The sequence below is a fragment of the Oreochromis aureus genome, linkage group 19, assembly GCF_013358895.1.
Source record: "Oreochromis aureus strain Israel breed Guangdong linkage group 19, ZZ_aureus, whole genome shotgun sequence".
Classification (NCBI taxonomy): Eukaryota; Metazoa; Chordata; class Actinopteri; order Cichliformes; family Cichlidae; genus Oreochromis; species Oreochromis aureus.
Genome location: NC_052960.1, coordinates 20331486 through 20349842, shown reverse-complemented (window position 1 = coordinate 20349842; position 18357 = coordinate 20331486). Strand labels below are relative to the sequence as shown.

The following is an 18357-nucleotide window of genomic DNA, read 5'->3' as shown; positions in this document are numbered from 1 at the left end:
TTTAAACCCACATGGTGGTCTCACTCACATGGTGTTCATAGTATATAATAATCTCAACACGTTATCACACCACTCGGATATAAATAGACGCAGACTCACGTGCCTAGAACTGCGTAAAATATATCCACAACTCACGGTTAGTAAAATGTCAAGGGTACATGATGAAAGCAGCTAGTGAGAGAGGTGTTGTCTTTGTGTTTTGGTCATCTGAAAGCCACAAAGCCACAGAGGTCGGCTTGAGTTCAGCACAGTGAATGAATGTCACCAGCTTCGAGGAAATGTGCTCCATACAAAGCCTGAGGGAGGTCAGTTAGCTGTCCTTACAACAGGCTGCCAAATAGTTGACCTCTGTTAGCGCAGCAGCAACATTTAGGGTCACTGTAGTTGGGCAAGAGGGGAAATTGTGAGTGGGATGCAGGGCGTCCAGGGGCGTGCAGTGCAGTAGATAATGAATGACTGACCTTTCTATGTTAATTACACTTAAAAGCTTTCCCTTGGGGTGATGGTGGAGGTAACCGAGCTAATGACATACCACTAATTCTGTGCTAAGAGGAGGAGCTCGCTCAGAAGTGTCATTGCCAAGACTTGATTTTGACTCAGAGGAGTCTTATTTTCAGGGACCTTTCCTCTGTGTTGTCCCTGCCCCTGCGTGCCTTTCTCTGCTGCTCATGACCTCATCATAAACCTCTCCAGCATCCAGTTCTCTCTCAGTAATTCTGCAGCGAAGGGATTAGCCAGCGCCTGTGTCTCGCTGCCTTATCAGTTGCGGGCAGGGAGGGCTGTGCAGTCACGCCGCATCCATCCCCACTGCTTCGGCAACAGGCTGTGCGACAAAGCCCCCTCCCACGAACCCTTACCAAACCCAGCACTTGACACACTTTCACCTGTGTATCCCAGTATTCCTGACACATTTATGATTTCCACTGTTTAACCTTCAATGACAAGACAAAAGCTCCCTAACTTGCAAATGCTCTCTGAAATCTCAGTGAAGAGCTCAAGACTAGAAAAGTCCTGTTCTGGTAAGGTGTGTGCAAGCCTTAAATGACTGATGGCATCTGCGATGCTTGTCTCTGATAATCAGTCCCTCCTCTTAGAGCGCAACAGCTCTATCAGTCAGGGCAATGGGTGTTAGTGAGGGTGTGACAAGCTGTCACTTTCAAAGAGCTCATTTGTTTATCCTGTTAGTCCCTATCAAGCTGCTGTGCAATCATTCGTGCATTGTCCGAAACACAAATATCCATTTTGATTCAAGCTATAGGTTTGAATACGAAGAGGCTGTCAAACACATGATCAGGTGAAGCAGAAAATAGGCTGTCAGCGTGTCATTTTTCTGCCGGTGATAAGTGTCTCGGTTTCACGTGAGGATGGCTGTGTCTCAGCATTCGAGACGCCTTTCCTGAGCTTTGTCCCTGTGATCTCATCTCCATGCAGACAGAGCGTCTCATTTTCACTCTCTCCCCCTCCGTATGATGGATTTCGCCCTCAGACGAGGCCATGCCTGTGCATCCCAATGACCTTGTTCATAAATCATGAGCATGCGTGTATGTGTGTGTGTCTGTGGATGCTGATCAGGTGATTACAACACAGACATCCCACCCCCCCAGCGAGAGTACCCAGTATCGCATACAGAGACTTGGGGTGAGGTGTGGGATTAGGTATTTTGAGTTTGACTTACCTTTCAAGGTCTGTGTGTGCGTGTGTGTGTGTTTTTTAATGGTGGTTATACGTGTGTGCCAAAACATAACATGACTTTGGTCCCAAATACTGCGTAATTGTGCCTTTGCCGTTTCAGGACAGGATTACACAGAGGATTATTAGCCACCATACTCTTCCACTCTTTCTGTTTGTGTTTGCAGTTCTGGAGCTTATGCGGTAATGCTCTCACGCCCAAACGTGGTGTTTTTGGCAAAACGGGGGATCTCCAAACAATCCTCTGCCTTGCTTGCGCCAAGGACGAAGTCACGTATTCAGGTGCCTTGAACGGTGACATCTACGTGTGGAAAGGGATTAACCTGATGAGGACGGTGCAGGGTGCTCATGGGGTAAGTGTCTAATCAGGGTGCATTGTGGTCTTTCGCTCAGGCTGGTTTTGCTTGCACACCTGCAGGTACACACAGAGCAGAACTAAAGTAAAAGCATCTAGTAAACTTAACGGGGTTCATAGCTATGCTCGCTGGATTTATTAGATTCTGCTCTGTAGAAAAGGATCAGCCTTTTCCTCCACAGGATTAAATGATATCTACGGGATCAACAGCTGGGTGAGGGGGATAGGCGAATGGGGGAGGGGATAATAACTACAGTACATGTCCATTCCTGCTTTTTGGATGACCAAATATCTTACTAGGGGTTGGACAGGAGCCGACCAGAAAAACAAGGGCAGAGCTTTCCAGTTAAGCTATAATAAAAGCAAATATGACAACTTCCTTTTCTCAGTTTGGTTTTATCTCGAGGCCGCTGTAGCCAATTTGTAATTGCAAAAGCCTTGTTAAACAAATGCCTGGCTGAGGAGCAGCACTGTGGAGTTTGTAGCTGAGGCTGGTTCTGTCGTTGCTCATTTACTGTGCAGATCCTCACTGACAGCCTGTCATTTCCTCCAGTCAGGGATTTTCAGCATGAATGCCTGTGAAGAGGGCTTTGCCACCGGGGGCCGAGACGGTTGCGTCCGGCTGTGGGATCTCAACTTCAAACCAATTACTGTCATTGATCTCAGGGAAACAGACCAAGGATATAAAGGTGATGTCAAATTTGCTCTTTTTTCCCATTAATTTGGGTACAGAAATGTTGCAGGTTAAAATTTAAACCACTGTGTAAATGAACAAATACAGCTGGATTTTTTTTAAAGGCATTCTTTATATTATATTTTTTTAATTAATTTTCTAACATTTTCTTCTTGCTCTCTATTTTTCCCCATTTCCTTTACTTTTAATCTTGGACCTAACAGTAGCTAGAGGTGAAAATAGCCGAGGTGGGTAATGTCATTGAGGGCGGAGTTAACAACCATGTCAGTCTGTTTGTAGCAGTCTCCACATTGTTCTGCTGTTCCTCTTGTTGTTAGTAAGTTCAAGCACTGTTGCAATTTCTGCGCTGTATACAGACGTCTTCTACAGTTCTGTGCAAACGTTTTAAGCTCATACAGTAAATTGGTGATGCTACCAATAATAGCCTAGTGAGTGTTTTTATTCAGTTTAGTTTCCAAAGTGTCCAAAAACAACTGAATAACATTCAGAAGTCAGCATGTGGAGAGCTCAACACCCACACTCAACCTGCTGATTTTGCAGTTTATAAATATGTGTTTTACAAACTCAGACACCATGATCAATTAAACTTTCTCACTCAACTGAATTTATTTCAAAATTTAGGCTGAAATGCCCTTTAAAGGAATGTGTTATAATTTATAATTCATGTTTTTGTCCTGCTTAATGATACAGAAACACAATCACCAGCTAATAATGCAGCAGTACATCAGCTGTTCTGTCATAAAGAAAACAGAACTGAGAAGAAAGCACAAGATTTAATTAACGTGTTTAACAAAGCACAGAAAGTTTATTTGAAAAAAAGTAATTAATTCATGCAAAATGAAGCAAACAAATAAAAGACTAAATAGGATCAACCTTTATCTTAAAGTCATGTCAGGTGAGCTGTTCCGAGCATCGTGGAGAAGTCGTCACATTTTTTCCATTCATTCATGTCTCAGTGTCTTCTGTCTAGTTATGTAATCCCAGACTGACTTCAGTATGTTAAGGTCAGGGCTCTGTGTGGGCCTCACCTTTGTGTTGCTGAAGATAGTTCTTGAATATTCTGCCTGTTTGTTTGAGGCCATTGTGATGCTGCAAAATGACTCAAGGGCTGCCTCTCCAATGACTAAGAAACCAAACATCAAAAGTGCCTGAAACTTTTGTACAGTACTGTATGTAAAGAGCATTTGCATCCTCCATCCTATACTTGCTGTATTACCAAAAGTCAGTTGCAAATCGGCTTGAAAACATGTGCCATCCTTGTATTTCTTGTTAAAATCTCCGTCCTAGCCTGCAGATGGCTATTATCACCTCCTGTTGTGTCTTTAATAACGGCTGCCTTTTATAAGTGGCAAATGTCTGTCTGCTTTCATGTTTGCGTGTTAATTCGTTTCATTTTTGGTTATGTTTACCATTTGTGTATGTGTGTTTCTGACAGGGCTGTCAGTGCGTAGCGTATGCTGGCGAGGAGATCACATCCTAGTGGGCACACAGGACAGTGAGATCTTTGAGATTGTGGTCCATGATCGCAACAAGCCCTTCCTCATAATGCAGGGTCACTGTGAGGGAGAGCTTTGGGCGCTGGCTGTGCACCCGACTAAGCCTCTAGCTATGACTGGAAGTGATGACCGCTCAGTCAGGTAAAGCTTCAGCTTCCGTTCGTGCAGTATTAACTCGTGCATGCAACTTGTGTGTAAAAAGTTAGTCACCTCCAGTCTAATACAAGTTAGATTTGTAATGCTGTTGATCTTTTGGAGTAATTGGAACTGCCTGGGTCCGGTTGTAAAGCTGATGTATAACAGGAAAAAGGCCACAAATATAATTGACTCTTCAATTTGCTCTCTTTCATTCTTCTCCAGTTGTTTTTGCGCCTTCAATTTTCCTGCTGTTATGTCTGTACAGGATATGGAGCCTTATAGATCATGCGCTGATAGCTCGCTGTAACATGGAGGAGCCTATCCGCTGTGCGGCTGTAAGTACTGATGGTATTCACCTGGCACTGGGGATGAAGGATGGCTCATTCACTGTCCTAAGAGTCAGGTGGGTATACAATTCGAAAGTTGGATGGAAAATTTAGATCTAGCTATAAATCTCCCCTAAATGAAGAGGTTGCATTATTTGGTGTCCATTTAGCTGATACATTCCCCTGCTTCACTCCAGAGACATGACTGAGGTGGTGCACATCAAGGACAGGAAGGAGGCCATCCATGAGCTGAAGTACTCCCCCGATGGGGCCCACTTGGCTGTAGGCTCAAATGATAACTCGGTGGATATCTATGGCGTGGTGCAGAGGTACAAGAAAGTGGGTGAGTGCATCGGGTCCACCAGCTTCATCACCCATATGGACTGGTCCACAGATAGCAAGTATCTGCAGACAAATGATGGCAGCGGCAGGAGGCTCTTCTACAGGATGCCAAGTAAGTACAGGAATATAGACTCTAGAGTACACATTGTGGCTTAGGATTAGCTCATCTGCTTATTGGCAGGTTAGTCTCCAATGTGCATTTTGAAGCATCCTTGAACAAAATTTCAAATTGAGAGTGTGTGATCAGTAAAACACAAAGTGCATTAAATAAATTTCTATATGATGATATATGATCGGTCAAACAAAATATAGAAAAATCCTACAGAACTACCAGGTTATTTACTAAAGATGCTGCTTTGTGAGATAAAATGTTGCTCTCTTTTGTTGAGGTGGGAAGGAGGTCACCAATAGGGAAGAGCTGAAGTTGGTACAGTGGGCTACATGGACATGTGTTTTGGGCCCCGAAGTTAATGGAATATGGCCCAAATACTCGGACATCAACGACATCAACTCTGTGGACGCCAACTTTAACAACCAAGTCTTAGTAACTGCTGATGACTATGGATTAGTCAAACTTTTGCGATATCCATGTGTAAAAAAAGGTAAAGACGATCTCATTTTATTACAAAAATGCAGCCAAGTGATGACATTTAGGTAAAATTTTATACTCTTCGTCTGATGCATTGTCTCTTGATTTCAGGTGCAAAATTTAAAAAGTACTTAGGCCACTCGGCTCACATAACCAATGCTAGATGGTCACATGACTACCAGTGGGTAATAACTATCGGGGGTGCTGATCACTCAGTGTTCCAGTGGAAGTTTGTTCCCGAAAGAAAGTCTAAAGAAGCTCTGCATATAGCACCTCAAGGTACGGTATTGCCCTCACCCTGGCTTTATTTGCATAACTGTACTTACTGTAATGTGGTGATTTATGTCCTTCAGAATTGTAGGTTTTACTTCTGATCAATCCATTAAGGAATATTGCAGCGTTACATTTTAATGTAGGTGATGACTTGCATTACGGCTATTACTTATTTCATAAAATCAGTGGCTCCTGCCAACAAGACATCAAATTAGTCTGAGTGTGGAAGCCGGATGTCTACTCAATCTCCTCTTCAAACTAGAGGAATACTGTGTACAGCAAATTCTGTCTTATGTACTGTTCATTTTCATTTTACTGGGAGTTACACAAAAGCCCTCAGTGTCATGGCAGACATTTTTAAAAGTTATCGAAGGGAAAGCACAGATATATTATTGATGGCTGAATTCCACTTATGGGAGTTCCTACTCTTGTACATGCTGGTTTACAGTAATGGCTTACTAGGATACTTAATGGACCTGTGCCATCATTAATTCTGCCTGTGCTTTTCCTACTCCAAATGTCTGCTGTGATAACGGTCTGTGATACCACTTTCTTGTCTTTGTGGTATAAATAAAATAAATGGAGCCAGGAGGTTATTACTTTGCTTTCAAAAAAATGCTAGAAAAAGAGAGCTTATTTGGCTTGGCTCTGTCAAAAAATACTGCTGCAACACTCCTCCCACTGTCTTTCTGTGGTCCTAGCCTGTCTTGGAGGGCAACTGGTTAACTTCCCAAGGTGTTCAGCTAATGCAGCTCACCTGAGTGTTTCAGCCCATTACAACTGGCCAATGTATTAATTTGATTCCATTTGCGTTTATGCCTAACAACTCCATGACGCATGTCCTGATATTACTATCTTAAACTACATTTGTTTAATTTTGTGATATTCCATCTTATTTAAGTGAATGTATTGCATTAGACTACTTGTCATTTGCTTTTCGCCAGTTTGTGAAAAATTGGGGGCTTATCCAGGATCTTTTTTTGCTCACAAACAGCAAAAGGAACCAGCTTAGTTGGGGAGTTTTTTTTCTCACAATGTGGTCATGCTACGCTTAATTGTAACACAATTGCCTTCACTCTCTGGCTAGCCTCACTCACACTGGATGTAATAATCAGGGCTAAGCACACTTCGTTTTGACCTAGCATGTTCACTTCTCTCTCTCTCTTTCATGCACACAAGCTTTTGAAAAACACTCTTGACAAGCACCATGGTCCACGATTTTATGCATTTTGTGGCTTAATTGGGAAGTTTTTAAAAGCATTATTATTTTGTTCTCTCAAATGCCTTATAGAGCCATTAATTACTTGATTATAGGGATATTTAGGGATCCAGCTGTTGTTGACTGTGCTGATAGTGCGCAAGTCTAACTGAACCATGCTTGGGGCCATCTTTGTAAGCAGACTGGGCTTAACTCACTTAATCATGCTAGGATACAGTACCTTGTGCTCACACTAGTCAACTGAACTAGATTTTGGAGTTGTTGTGGACATTGTTGGGCACGTAGTTTGTCTAGTGCTTAGGCAAGAGCCAGGTTAACTTTCTTCGATCTTCCAGTCTTTATGTGGTCTTTATGTGAACTATTGACCCTCTTGGCTGTAGCTACATACGCACATACATGGAAGTGGTATCCATTTTCTCATCTGATTTTCCTAAATGCTTCTGAAAAAAGTGTGAAGCTATGACTGTTTGTCTGACTTAAACATTGACTTTGCTAAATTCAGACCATTAAAAAAGATTTATCACCATATATGTAATCCCTACCAATAATGGGTTTTATGAATGTAGTTTTCTGTCACACAATTAGCATACTCCTCACTCTAACCTCATGAACTTGATGTGCTAACCCACGAGAGACCAATGTACTAAATTTCTTCCTTCTTGAACTTTTTTTTTTTAGCAAACCGTCATTTCTATAAAGCTCTACAAAGGAACGGCCATCACATTAATTAAGACAAATCCAATAAAAGTGAATGAACCTTGGAAAGTATAATTGCATTGTCGTTCCCAAGTCATATTTTTTCCAGAGACAGACTGCCTTGTGCTCTCTGAAATTAAACCACATACTAACTGCCTTTCCTTTTAATTTTCCTAATGGATCTTGTGAGTAGCCGCCCTTAGCTGCCAGTTCTGCTCATTGCCTTGTCTTGGCACGGCTTTACTGTGCTGCATCAGCATTATTGTACATTTTTCTTCACTGTTGTCACTGTGAAGCAGGACAGTCTAATAAATAGGAGATGTCGTAGTGTTATTACATGACTGACCCTGACTCCCACTGAAACAGGATGAAGGTTTTTTTCTTAACTTTGTATGTAGTAGGATATTTTTCTGATTTAGAAGCGGGGGGAATTTTCTGGCAAGCTGTAATGTAACCTTGTTTCTACCTACAGAGATACTGGCAGACTCTAACAGCGAAGAGTCAGACTCTGATCAGTCAGATGTACCTGAGATGGACTCGGAAATTGAGCAGGAGACGCAGCTCACATATAGACGACAGGTTTGGGTTAAAATCAAAAGCATCTCCTGGGAAAATATTACAGTGAATCAAGCAGTATGTGAACACTTTTCCACATGCATTCAGGTTTATAAAGAAGATCTACCTCAACTCAAAGAGCAGTGCAAGGAGAAACATCGAGCAACAGCTATGAAGAAGAGAGAAAGAGCACCAGGGAGTGGAGTAAAGCTGCACTTCATTCATGGGTAGGCTCAGAAATTGCATAATCCCACACCATCCCAGCATTAGAAGAATTTCAGCTAGAGAAGTCTCTTCATGCATGGTGATTAAATAAAGCCCCCTCACCCCCCCTACCCCTTTTTTTGTTCGCAGCTACAGGGGGTATGATTGCAGGAGCAACCTGTTCTATACCCAGACTGGGGAAATAGTGTACCACGTCGCTGCTGTAGGGGTTGTGTACAACAGACAACAGAATACGCAGCGTTTCTACATGGGCCATGATGATGACATCCTCTGTCTGGCTCTGCACCCCCTAAAGGATTTTGTAGCTACAGGCCAGGTAGCCGTTAGACTCCTAACATAAAATATTCAATGTTTGGGGGGTTTATGGATCCTTTGAAAGCCTTTAAAAACCTTTCAGCTGAGCTATATCTGATCCAAAGGGGTTCACTTAGAAGATTTGTGATATTTGTATGTTTTTTGTTTACCCAGGTTGGCAGAGATTCCTCCATCCACATATGGGACACAGAAATGTTAAAACCCATGTCTGTTTTGAAGGGGTTCCACCAGCTCGGAGTGTGTGCTTTGGACTTTTCAGGTAACACACAGTCTTGCTTTTTCAAACTACACTTAGCTAACCTAGACAGCTTTTAATACTAACAAATGATTTTAGACATCCTGTTTTAACAGGGAAACGAAAAAGTTATTTCACACATAAAAGAAATAGGTAAATTCGCAAGTCACCAGTTTTTCAGGCAGCAGTGAAGAACCTTATTCTGCTGTCTTTTAGTCGCAGCAGTCTGACAGCATCAAGGGGGAACTGTGCATCTGACTATCCCTAATTGGCCGCAGATAGAGGCATGGTGGTGATCTGTATGTCATAGTCAGTGAATCACCTGCTGTAGATCAAACCCGCCATGGTGCTTTCATGTTGCTAATAAGAGCCAAACTTCACTCACAGACTGACTTTTCCATCCACAGCGGATGGCAAACGGCTGGCCTCTGTGGGCCTGGATGACAATCACACCATTGTGCTATGGGACTGGAGAAAAGGGGAGAAGCTCTCTGCCATGCGGTTAGTACAGTTTTATTACAGCATTTGCAGATCTGCAGGGTGGCCTTTCAGGAGAGCTTTGACAAACCTCCCTGTTAATTCTTCAGATTGTTTGAGCACTTTTGCTTTAAATATGGACATTTATAGATGAGCGCTAAATTGAAGCCACTTTGCTTTGCAAGGCTGACAATGTGATTGATAGAGCAGAGGAAAAAAGGGGAATTACCTTTTAGATTACATGGCTGCTCCTCTGTAGACGTAAAGCCTGCCTGACTCTGAATGGCTAGAGCATGAGTATGCCCCAGGGCCTTGGCTGTAGATCCATAATCAAAGAGAATTACTTTTAACTCGTATACCAGGAGCTGCGTAGATGAGATCCTGGTGAGTTTGAGCTGCTTGATATGTCAGACGCTATTTGCACAAGGAAACGTGTTTGGAAAATGAATTAGAAGGCAGTCTTTTGAGATGTACCCTGTTTCCCAAGGTGCAAAACGTACATAAAAGCAAATGGATTGCTGAAACAATCAAGCAATGAAAAGGAAAAGTGGTAACAAGCAAGTAGCGAAAACAATCATATGTCTTACGATGCCTGAAACAAACTGAACAATAAAGACTACAGTCGACAGACTGAAGTCTGCATTTTAAAAATGCATCAGATAACTGAAGACTTGAGTATCCAAGACATGCATGACACTCTGGTTTCCATCATTACCGTGGTACAAATAATCCCTATATATGATGTATATGAACAACACATAATTATACATTCACCAGGCTTGATACAAATGGATTAGATTACCAGACCTGAATTATGAATTTATTTAGAGCATTAAAGGTGTCACTTTCTCCAAAAAGATATGGCAAGATTTTCAGTTCTAAAAAGCCGAAGGCACCAGAAATAACTAACAGGAAAGCATCCGCATCCCGAAATATCTCTGCTTTTGTTTTGTTGCTCATCCTACTTGATGTTCGTATTTAGTATTTACTCCAGTGAAATACCCTGTGGCTACTTGGGAGCGGTGCATTGCGGGTTGCTCTCCTGCGTGCTGCTTGCCAGGCTCTCACTGGAGCTTAGGGACAGCTAGAGCAGCCTAATCTCCTTTATAGACACTGGTGGGAAATACAGTGAGGTGGACAAAGAGAAATGGGGCTTGACAGAGCCTGGCTTGTACAGCACCGCTGCCTCAGCCTCAGCTGGCAGAGGAGGAGTGGGTATGGGATGGAGAGCCTGAAGAGGGTGCTTTTATTAGTTTCAGTGTTGGATTTAGCTTTTCTTTATTACAGTGTAATTGTATGGGCGATGTTTGTCAGCAGCAAGATTTAAGAAGTTCAGAGCAGCACAATAATAAGATGCAACAATAGAAACAGTTGGCACACCCTTATGTAATCATCTCAGTCAAAAAACATGCATCACAGCTTCCTCAGGATGGCTGTTTGACTAAATTTGATCAAGACTATAATTAAATACATTTCCTGTGTGTTTTTGCTTTAGTGAGATTTGTAAGTACACAACACTTTTCAGTTAGTTTTTCTTTTTTCTAAATTATCTCTGTTAAACAATATTTTGTCACTCTTGGTTTTCATTTTTACTTTTAATTAAGGATAAAGAGAGCTTTGTTTCTTAGATCAGTAACATTATGGTGTCACATTTTGCTCATATTTTTAAAGTAGTTGATGTTTCCTCTTAAAAATCATAACATCTTTTTCAGAACATATTTTTTAATGGATCCAATAGAGGAACAATGCATCCATCTAATTTTTTAACCACTTATCCAAACTTAGGATCATAGGGGGGCTACAGCGTCCTTCAGCTGTCACAAGACAAAAGGTGGGATACACCTTGGATAGGTCCCCAGTCTCCTGCAGAGCCTCTTGAATTACACTAGACAAAACTACAGGGCCACACTTTTTAATCTTTGAATTCAAGTGAATAAAATAAACCACCTAGCCATGCAGTCTGCCTTTGCTTGTGAGAGAATGGATCGCTCTAAAGAAGTGAATCCATGCCTGACATTTTATTAGTCCTTTATTTATTCAGGTAAAATCTCATTGAGATTTAAAATCTCATTTCCAAGAGATACATCCATTGATGTATGTCACTGCGACGAGTCAGTTTGTGAATGTTTTTCGTTTCTTCCACTGTAAGTGGTATCATTGAGAAGTGGAAGCGTTTATGAGCCACAGCATCTCATCCACTAACTGGCAGACCTTGTAAAGTTACAGAGCGGGTTCACCGAGTGCTGAGGGGCATACTGCATAAAAGTAGCCGACGCTACTGCTGAGTCAGTAACTGCAAAGCTCCAAACCTCCTGTTGAATTAACATCAGCACAGAAACTGTGTGTTAGGAGCTTCATGGCATGTTTTCAATGACTGAGCAGCTCCTGTAAGTAGAATATGTATGCAGCCTAAAATGTTTGTCCACATAGTGCATAATGACATAACACACATTACATGTAACTACAAAAATTAAATGTTATTTATCTTGTGATCTAGATATAAGCATTTTAATTTTGCAGCACTGTAAAAAAACGTGCAAATTAAAAGTTTGTGTTGACATTTTAAAATGTTGTTTTTCAGGGGAAGCAAGGACAAGATATTTGTTGTCAAAATAAATCCCTACCTTCCTGACAAGCTCATCACAGCTGGTGTGAAACATATGAAGTTTTGGCATAAAGCTGGTAAGACCTGTATTTCACTGTTGACTAGCAGAACAGCCTCTAAAAAGCAGAACTCTGGCTCAGCCGTGACACATCTCATCGTGACTGTCTGGGTCTCTTTCAGGTGGTGGTCTAATTGGACGCAAGGGAAACATGGGGAAGACGGAGACTATGATGTGTGCTGTGTATGGCTGGTCAGAGGAGATGGTGTTTTCAGGCACATGCACAGGGGACATTTGTATCTGGAGGGACATGTTCCTGATGAAGACTGTCAAAGCCCACGACGGCCCCGTTTTCAGTATGCACGCTCTAGAAAAGGTATAACACAAATCCAGGAGGAAAGGCTCTTTCCCTTATCAGGCGAAGTTTTTTCTTTAACTTGCAGATCATTAGATATTGTTATTCTGTCATCATTTTAAAGGGATCCTGTTGTGCTTTTTCTTATTTTTCTGGTGAATGTCCATTTTAAACTTCAGCATTATGTGAAAGTAATCCCTCAGCTCAAACCTCAAGCTTCAGTCTGCTGATATTTGTTGAGATATACTCATCTCAGGCACACAGCTCTGGCTCTGAGCATGCGCTGTAGATTAGAAGAAAGTTGCCTTCAATGGTGAGGGAGGGTGTTAAAAGATGTGCTTTCATACAGTTGAATGGAATTAAGGCCTGGGCCAAGACACCAAGGTAAATAAGGAGTTACTCAGTGTCCAAGAATAAAATCGTGGAGTTGGAAGCAAGCACAATATGCCCTCTTTGAAATATGATATTAGATTTCCCAGTTACATCTGTTTACATCTTTTAAAAGCAGATATTATTTGTCATAAGACTTCTGACAGTGACATACTCAGCCAGCAGGAGATCACTGCAGCTTTACATGTTACAATATTTTGGCCCTGTAGGGATTTGTGACTGGTGGAAAGGATGGTATAGTAGCGCTGTGGGATGACACTTTCGAGAGATGCCTCAAAACCTATGCCATCAAGAGAGCAGTCCTAGCTCCAGGCTCCAAAGGTAAAAAAGGTCACCCTGTTCTCAGCTGTCTGCTGCTGCCCTTGGATCATGTTTGTCTAGCCATTATGTAATGCAAATCCATTTAAAACATTCAATGCGTTTAACTGAAATGAAGATTGCATCCTGTAGCCTGGTCCCTGCTAAGGTCTTTGTGACTTCATTCTTTATTTCACTGACTCTGCAGGGTTGCTCTTGGAGGACAATCCCTCCATACGTGCCATATCTCTTGGCCATGGCCACATCCTAGTGGGAACCAAGAACGGCGAGATCTTGGAGGTGGACAAGAGCGGTCCCATCACTCTGCTCGTCCAGGTAAGACAAAAAATCACATAGCGAATAACATACGCAGTCATCAGCTTCAACCTGCACCAGCCCAGTCAAGATATTCAGGAGGATGCTAGTTTCTCTGCAATATGATGAGCTGGAAGTCTTTGACTTGACACAAGTAGTGGAGCTGAACTTCTTCTGAGTCAGTAAAGATTTCAAAAGATGAATATGTGCTTTATTTCACAGGTAAAAAGCTGATGCATGATGAGGATTGTAATGTAATACATTTTCCTTATTGTTGAAGCGTCCCTAACAACATAATACTGGTGCCATAGATTACTCATCTGTGCAAGTTAATTTTCAGTATGGTGCCTAAATTGAATTACTGAACCAAAAATGAATGGTCTTTTAGGAAGGTGGTGGAAGGATTAGTCTAAGGTAATGTGTGTGAGAACTGATGGCATGTTTCACTCTATCTTAACAGCCATTAAGGTTAATGTGAAAGTGCCTCTTTATGGGTGCAAAAATCTAAATAAAGAACATCACAATATGTTACACTTTGTAAACTAGTCTGCAGTAATAGATGCATATTATAGTATGGGTAATTGTCTAAAACATGCAAACGTACCAATGCCGATTCACAGAGGAAATAGTTGTAAATGCTGATGAATTACTGGCACTCAGTGGGAGATTGTTAATTTGGTTAAGTGCTCCTGCAATTTCGCCTCATCTGCCTTGATTTTAGGCAGATGGAGCAAAATGCTATTGATTGCCCTTTAGATCGCACAAGAAGCGATCAATTGACGAGAACGAAAGGGGACGGTTTATTCTACAAGCTAATGAGGTTAACTGTGTTAGATGAGCAGAAACTCCATGAATACTGGTATGTATAGGCAGTAAAGAAAGAATACAACGATTTATGTGTGTGCAAATGGTATGCTTGTTTATTGCTGACATCAAATTAACACTGCTCAAAAAAATTAGGGGAACACTTCAAAAACACAACAGATCTCTGGAAAAAAATCATCCTGGATGTCTGTACTGATATGGACTGGATGTTGGGATTGAAAGGAAGGCACATCAATTTATTGCAATGACGATTTTAAACCTACAGAGGGCTGAATAGAAAGATACCCCGAAAATCCAAGTGAAAAAATGTTGCCGCAGGCTAGTCCATTTAACCAAAATTTAATTGCAGCAACTCAAAATAATCATTTGTTTGAATGGCCGCCGCATGCTTTAATGCATGCCTGACAATTTTGGGGCAGTTCATCACGGAGCCCCTGGACAGTCTGAGGTGCAGAGGAGAGATTTGTGCCTCCCCAGACCATTCCAGACTGACCCACCACCAAACCGGATGTGTTGAAAGATGTTACAGCAGCATAACATTCTCCATGGCTCCTCCAGGCTCTTTCACACCTGTCAAATGTGTTCAGGGTGAACCTGCTCTCTTCTGTGAAAAGCATACTGTATCAGTGGTGGACCTGCCTATTCTGGTATTGTATGGTAAATACCAGTCGGGCTCCATGGTGCTGGGCAGTGGACATAAGCCCCACTGTGGATAGCGGGCCCTTAGGCCACCCTGATGAAGTCTGTTTCTGATTATTCGGTCAGAGACATTCACACCCGTTGCCTGCTGGTGGTCAGCGGGGCTCTGGCAGTTTTCATCATGTACCTTCAAAGGAGCAGATACTGGTCCTGCTAATATGTCAAATACTTTCTACGGCCCTGCCCGGCTCTCCTAGAGTAACTGCCTGTCTCCTGAAGTCTACTCCATACACTTGAGACTCTGCTGGGAGACACAGCAAACCTTTGGGCAAGGGCACGAATTGATGTGCCATCCTGGAGGAGCTGGATTACTCGTGCGACCTCTGTAGGGTCCAGGTATCGTCTCATGCTACCAGTAGTGACACTGACCTTGGCCAAATGCAAAACTAGTAAGAAAAAAAACAGACAGAAAAGATGAGAAGGGGGAAAATATCCGTGGCCTCCACCTGTAAAACCATTCCTGTTTGGAGGGTTGTTAATTTCATTAACACCAAAGCAGCTGATGGTGAATAATAACCCACTCTGTTACTTAACTGACCAGATCAATATCCCAGCAGTTTAACTGACTCGATGCTCTAAATAAAAAGTGTCCCTTTTTTTTTTCTATGTTTAAGTGTCTCTTTTAACATCACAGGCTTTGATTTCTCACTTCTAATCACTGCATTGTAGTGTTTTGTAGTGAAGCATGGTGCAGGCTTAGGATATCAACATCCCACAGGGATATGATGAATTATAATAGAATATTTATCGGACATAATGGAAACTGTAAAGCCATTATAAAAAGGGTTTTTTGTATATAATATTTAGTCATAAATGACTAAAATAGTTCTGAGTTAATGAGGACCCCTTGTTTAATTTTATAGCCAGTGTAACCATAAGCAGACACAAAATGAGACAGAGTGGACCAATATTACGTGAAATTATATTTACTGATTCACAGAATATGATAAAGAAAAAGTGCTCCATTAAGAAAAATCAAGTTTGATCAAATCAGTGCTAAAGAGCTCAGAAGGAATACGCAGGAGGGAGGTAAGGCCAAAAAGATGTATGAGGTGAGCCTTCAGAATTAAGAAAGAGAGAAATAAATTCAAAGTCAACAGAGAAATAGGAAATAAAAAACACAAAATCAGACAAAAAATATGTATATATATTCATGTTGAATCATTTTTCAACTTTTTTTCCTCCATCACCTGTTGTAAAAGTGTGTTGATCACTTAAATCAAATATTTCTGCTTTTGTGTATCGGCAGGGTCACATGGAGGGTGAAGTGTGGGGCCTGGCTACTCATCCCCATCTCCCTCTCTGTGCTACCGTCAGTGATGACAAAACCCTGCGCATATGGGACCTGTCCCCGAGCCACTGCATGTTGGCTGTACGCAAACTCAGGAAAGGTGAGTCACTGTGAAACACTAACTGATAACAGGAAGTGGACCGGTCCCAGGCATTTAACAGACACCTTGTCCTCCGCAGGCGGCCGTTGCTGCTGCTTCTCCCCTGATGGCAAAGCTTTAGCGGTGGGCCTGAACGACGGCAGTTTCATTATTGTGAACGCAGACACCCTGGAGGACCTGGTGTCCTTCCACCACCGCAAGGACATCATCTCAGATATCAGATTCTCTCCAGGTCTGTCTGCTCACCTCCGCATTTCCTCACCGGTACAAAACTCTGAGAAGAAAATAGACCTCTAAAAGCCATGTGCCCTCCAAAGCATCTGAGTTTACAGTACGTAGGATGCTGTGCAGAATTTCAGCTGGTGTATATATTTTCCTCCCGCTGTGAGTCGGAGAGATATTGCTGCAGGCATGACCCAAATTAATGGCTTTCTGTAATAAGGCCAGACAGAGAAACAGCAAGAGAGGAATGAGAAACAGTGGGGGTGGACAAAGTGAGAGCAAGAAACTAAACTCTCTTTCTCTTGGACACTTAACCTTAATCTACAACGCAAGGGATCCTGTTTCTCTACCCAACACCCATTCTTTACTGAGAGTGCCTTCCTTAGATTAGAAGGCATTATACAAAGTTGTGTAGTAATAGTTTTTAGTCCTTAATTATGCTATTATTTTTTCAAGTATGGAGGCCTATCAGAGACTCCAAAATGCCAGTCTAAACAGCATACTGTCAGTGTAGGGGATGGAAATCAGCCAAGATGAATAATGAAACATCTGCTTACTTCTTGTTAAATTCAGTTTTGTAAATCCACAAAGAGCAGTAAACCTCACAGTAGCAGCTGCTGCAGCAGGTCAGCTGATTACAGCCTGTGCACAAAGAAAATCTGCTGGAGCTCTCAATAGAAATTATTGTGAGTGATTTTAATTCCCCACGCTGAGCCACTTCAACCAATCTTAGGGTTCCCCCACCTGCCGAATCTGACTTTAACCCCTGACTGTACTCAGAAAATTTTTAAAATTCTCATTCTTTATCTCAGCTTATGTTATGCATAACTGTGCATTTATTAGGATTTAGAAATGCACAAAAATAACTGGTAGAAATGTTCTCCAAAGAGCTACGTCTTACTTTCTTACTTCTATCACAGGGCCTGTGCTTTTTCACTTTTACTTGAGTTAAAGAAGTTGAATCACTACTTCTTTTAGATATTATTTTTTAACATAAGTATCTGTACTTCTGTTCAAGTAAAGAAGAATTATGGAAATCTAGACTTTGAGGTAATCCAATATTTTCTTTGTGGGACTAGAAGCGAAGACAAGGTAGGGAGACTAAGGGGCCATGTTAGTGTTTATTTATATGCCATATGTACATTATTCACCTGCTTGTGATGCTACATGAAAAGTCAGGTGATCACCTAAGTTAGAGCGATTTGATCACAAGGGGACAACTTTTGCGATAATTCAGTCTGGACTGAAACTAACTTGCACTTTTATCCTCCTTTCTTATTGGCTCAGGAGCTGGGAAGTACCTTGCAGTGGCATCAGGAGACAGCTTTGTGGATATTTACAATGTAATGAGCAGCAAAAGGGTAGGAGTGTGCAAAGGATGCCTCAACTACATTACCCATCTGGATTGGGACCGGAGAGGTAAGCAGGTTCTTAAAATGCTCACTAAATCTCTGCAAATGACTGTTTAGGAACCAGTTATGGATTCAAAATCTCGCTGTTAAAAAAATATTAACCACAATACCCACTGGGCTCTTTAATTAACAGGAAAACTACTTCAAGTCAACACGAGTGCTAAGGAGCAGTTTTTTTTCGAGGCTCCTCGAGGCAAAAGGCAGACCATCCCAGCTACAGAGGT

General features: G+C 41.8%; 1 protein-coding gene across 2 annotated transcripts in view; it reads left to right on the top strand.

Moving 5' to 3' along the window:
* Positions 1 to 18357, top strand: part of eml5 (EMAP like 5) — a 47774-nt gene that overhangs the window by 12509 nt on the left and 16908 nt on the right. For both annotated transcript variants that reach the window (XM_039603290.1, XM_039603289.1), the window contains exons 5-24: positions 1857 to 2042; positions 2598 to 2733; positions 4174 to 4375; positions 4638 to 4775; positions 4896 to 5152; positions 5430 to 5642; positions 5741 to 5908; positions 8290 to 8396; positions 8481 to 8599; positions 8727 to 8913; positions 9066 to 9171; positions 9555 to 9648; positions 12206 to 12306; positions 12410 to 12603; positions 13182 to 13293; positions 13478 to 13605; positions 16358 to 16499; positions 16579 to 16731; positions 18009 to 18140; positions 18267 to 18355. In XM_039603290.1, the coding sequence (XP_039459224.1) occupies positions 1857 to 2042; positions 2598 to 2733; positions 4174 to 4375; positions 4638 to 4775; positions 4896 to 5152; positions 5430 to 5642; positions 5741 to 5908; positions 8290 to 8396; positions 8481 to 8599; positions 8727 to 8913; positions 9066 to 9171; positions 9555 to 9648; positions 12206 to 12306; positions 12410 to 12603; positions 13182 to 13293; positions 13478 to 13605; positions 16358 to 16499; positions 16579 to 16731; positions 18009 to 18140; positions 18267 to 18355 (2964 nt within the window). The remainder of the gene's footprint in view (positions 1 to 1856; positions 2043 to 2597; positions 2734 to 4173; positions 4376 to 4637; positions 4776 to 4895; positions 5153 to 5429; positions 5643 to 5740; positions 5909 to 8289; positions 8397 to 8480; positions 8600 to 8726; positions 8914 to 9065; positions 9172 to 9554; positions 9649 to 12205; positions 12307 to 12409; positions 12604 to 13181; positions 13294 to 13477; positions 13606 to 16357; positions 16500 to 16578; positions 16732 to 18008; positions 18141 to 18266; positions 18356 to 18357) is intronic.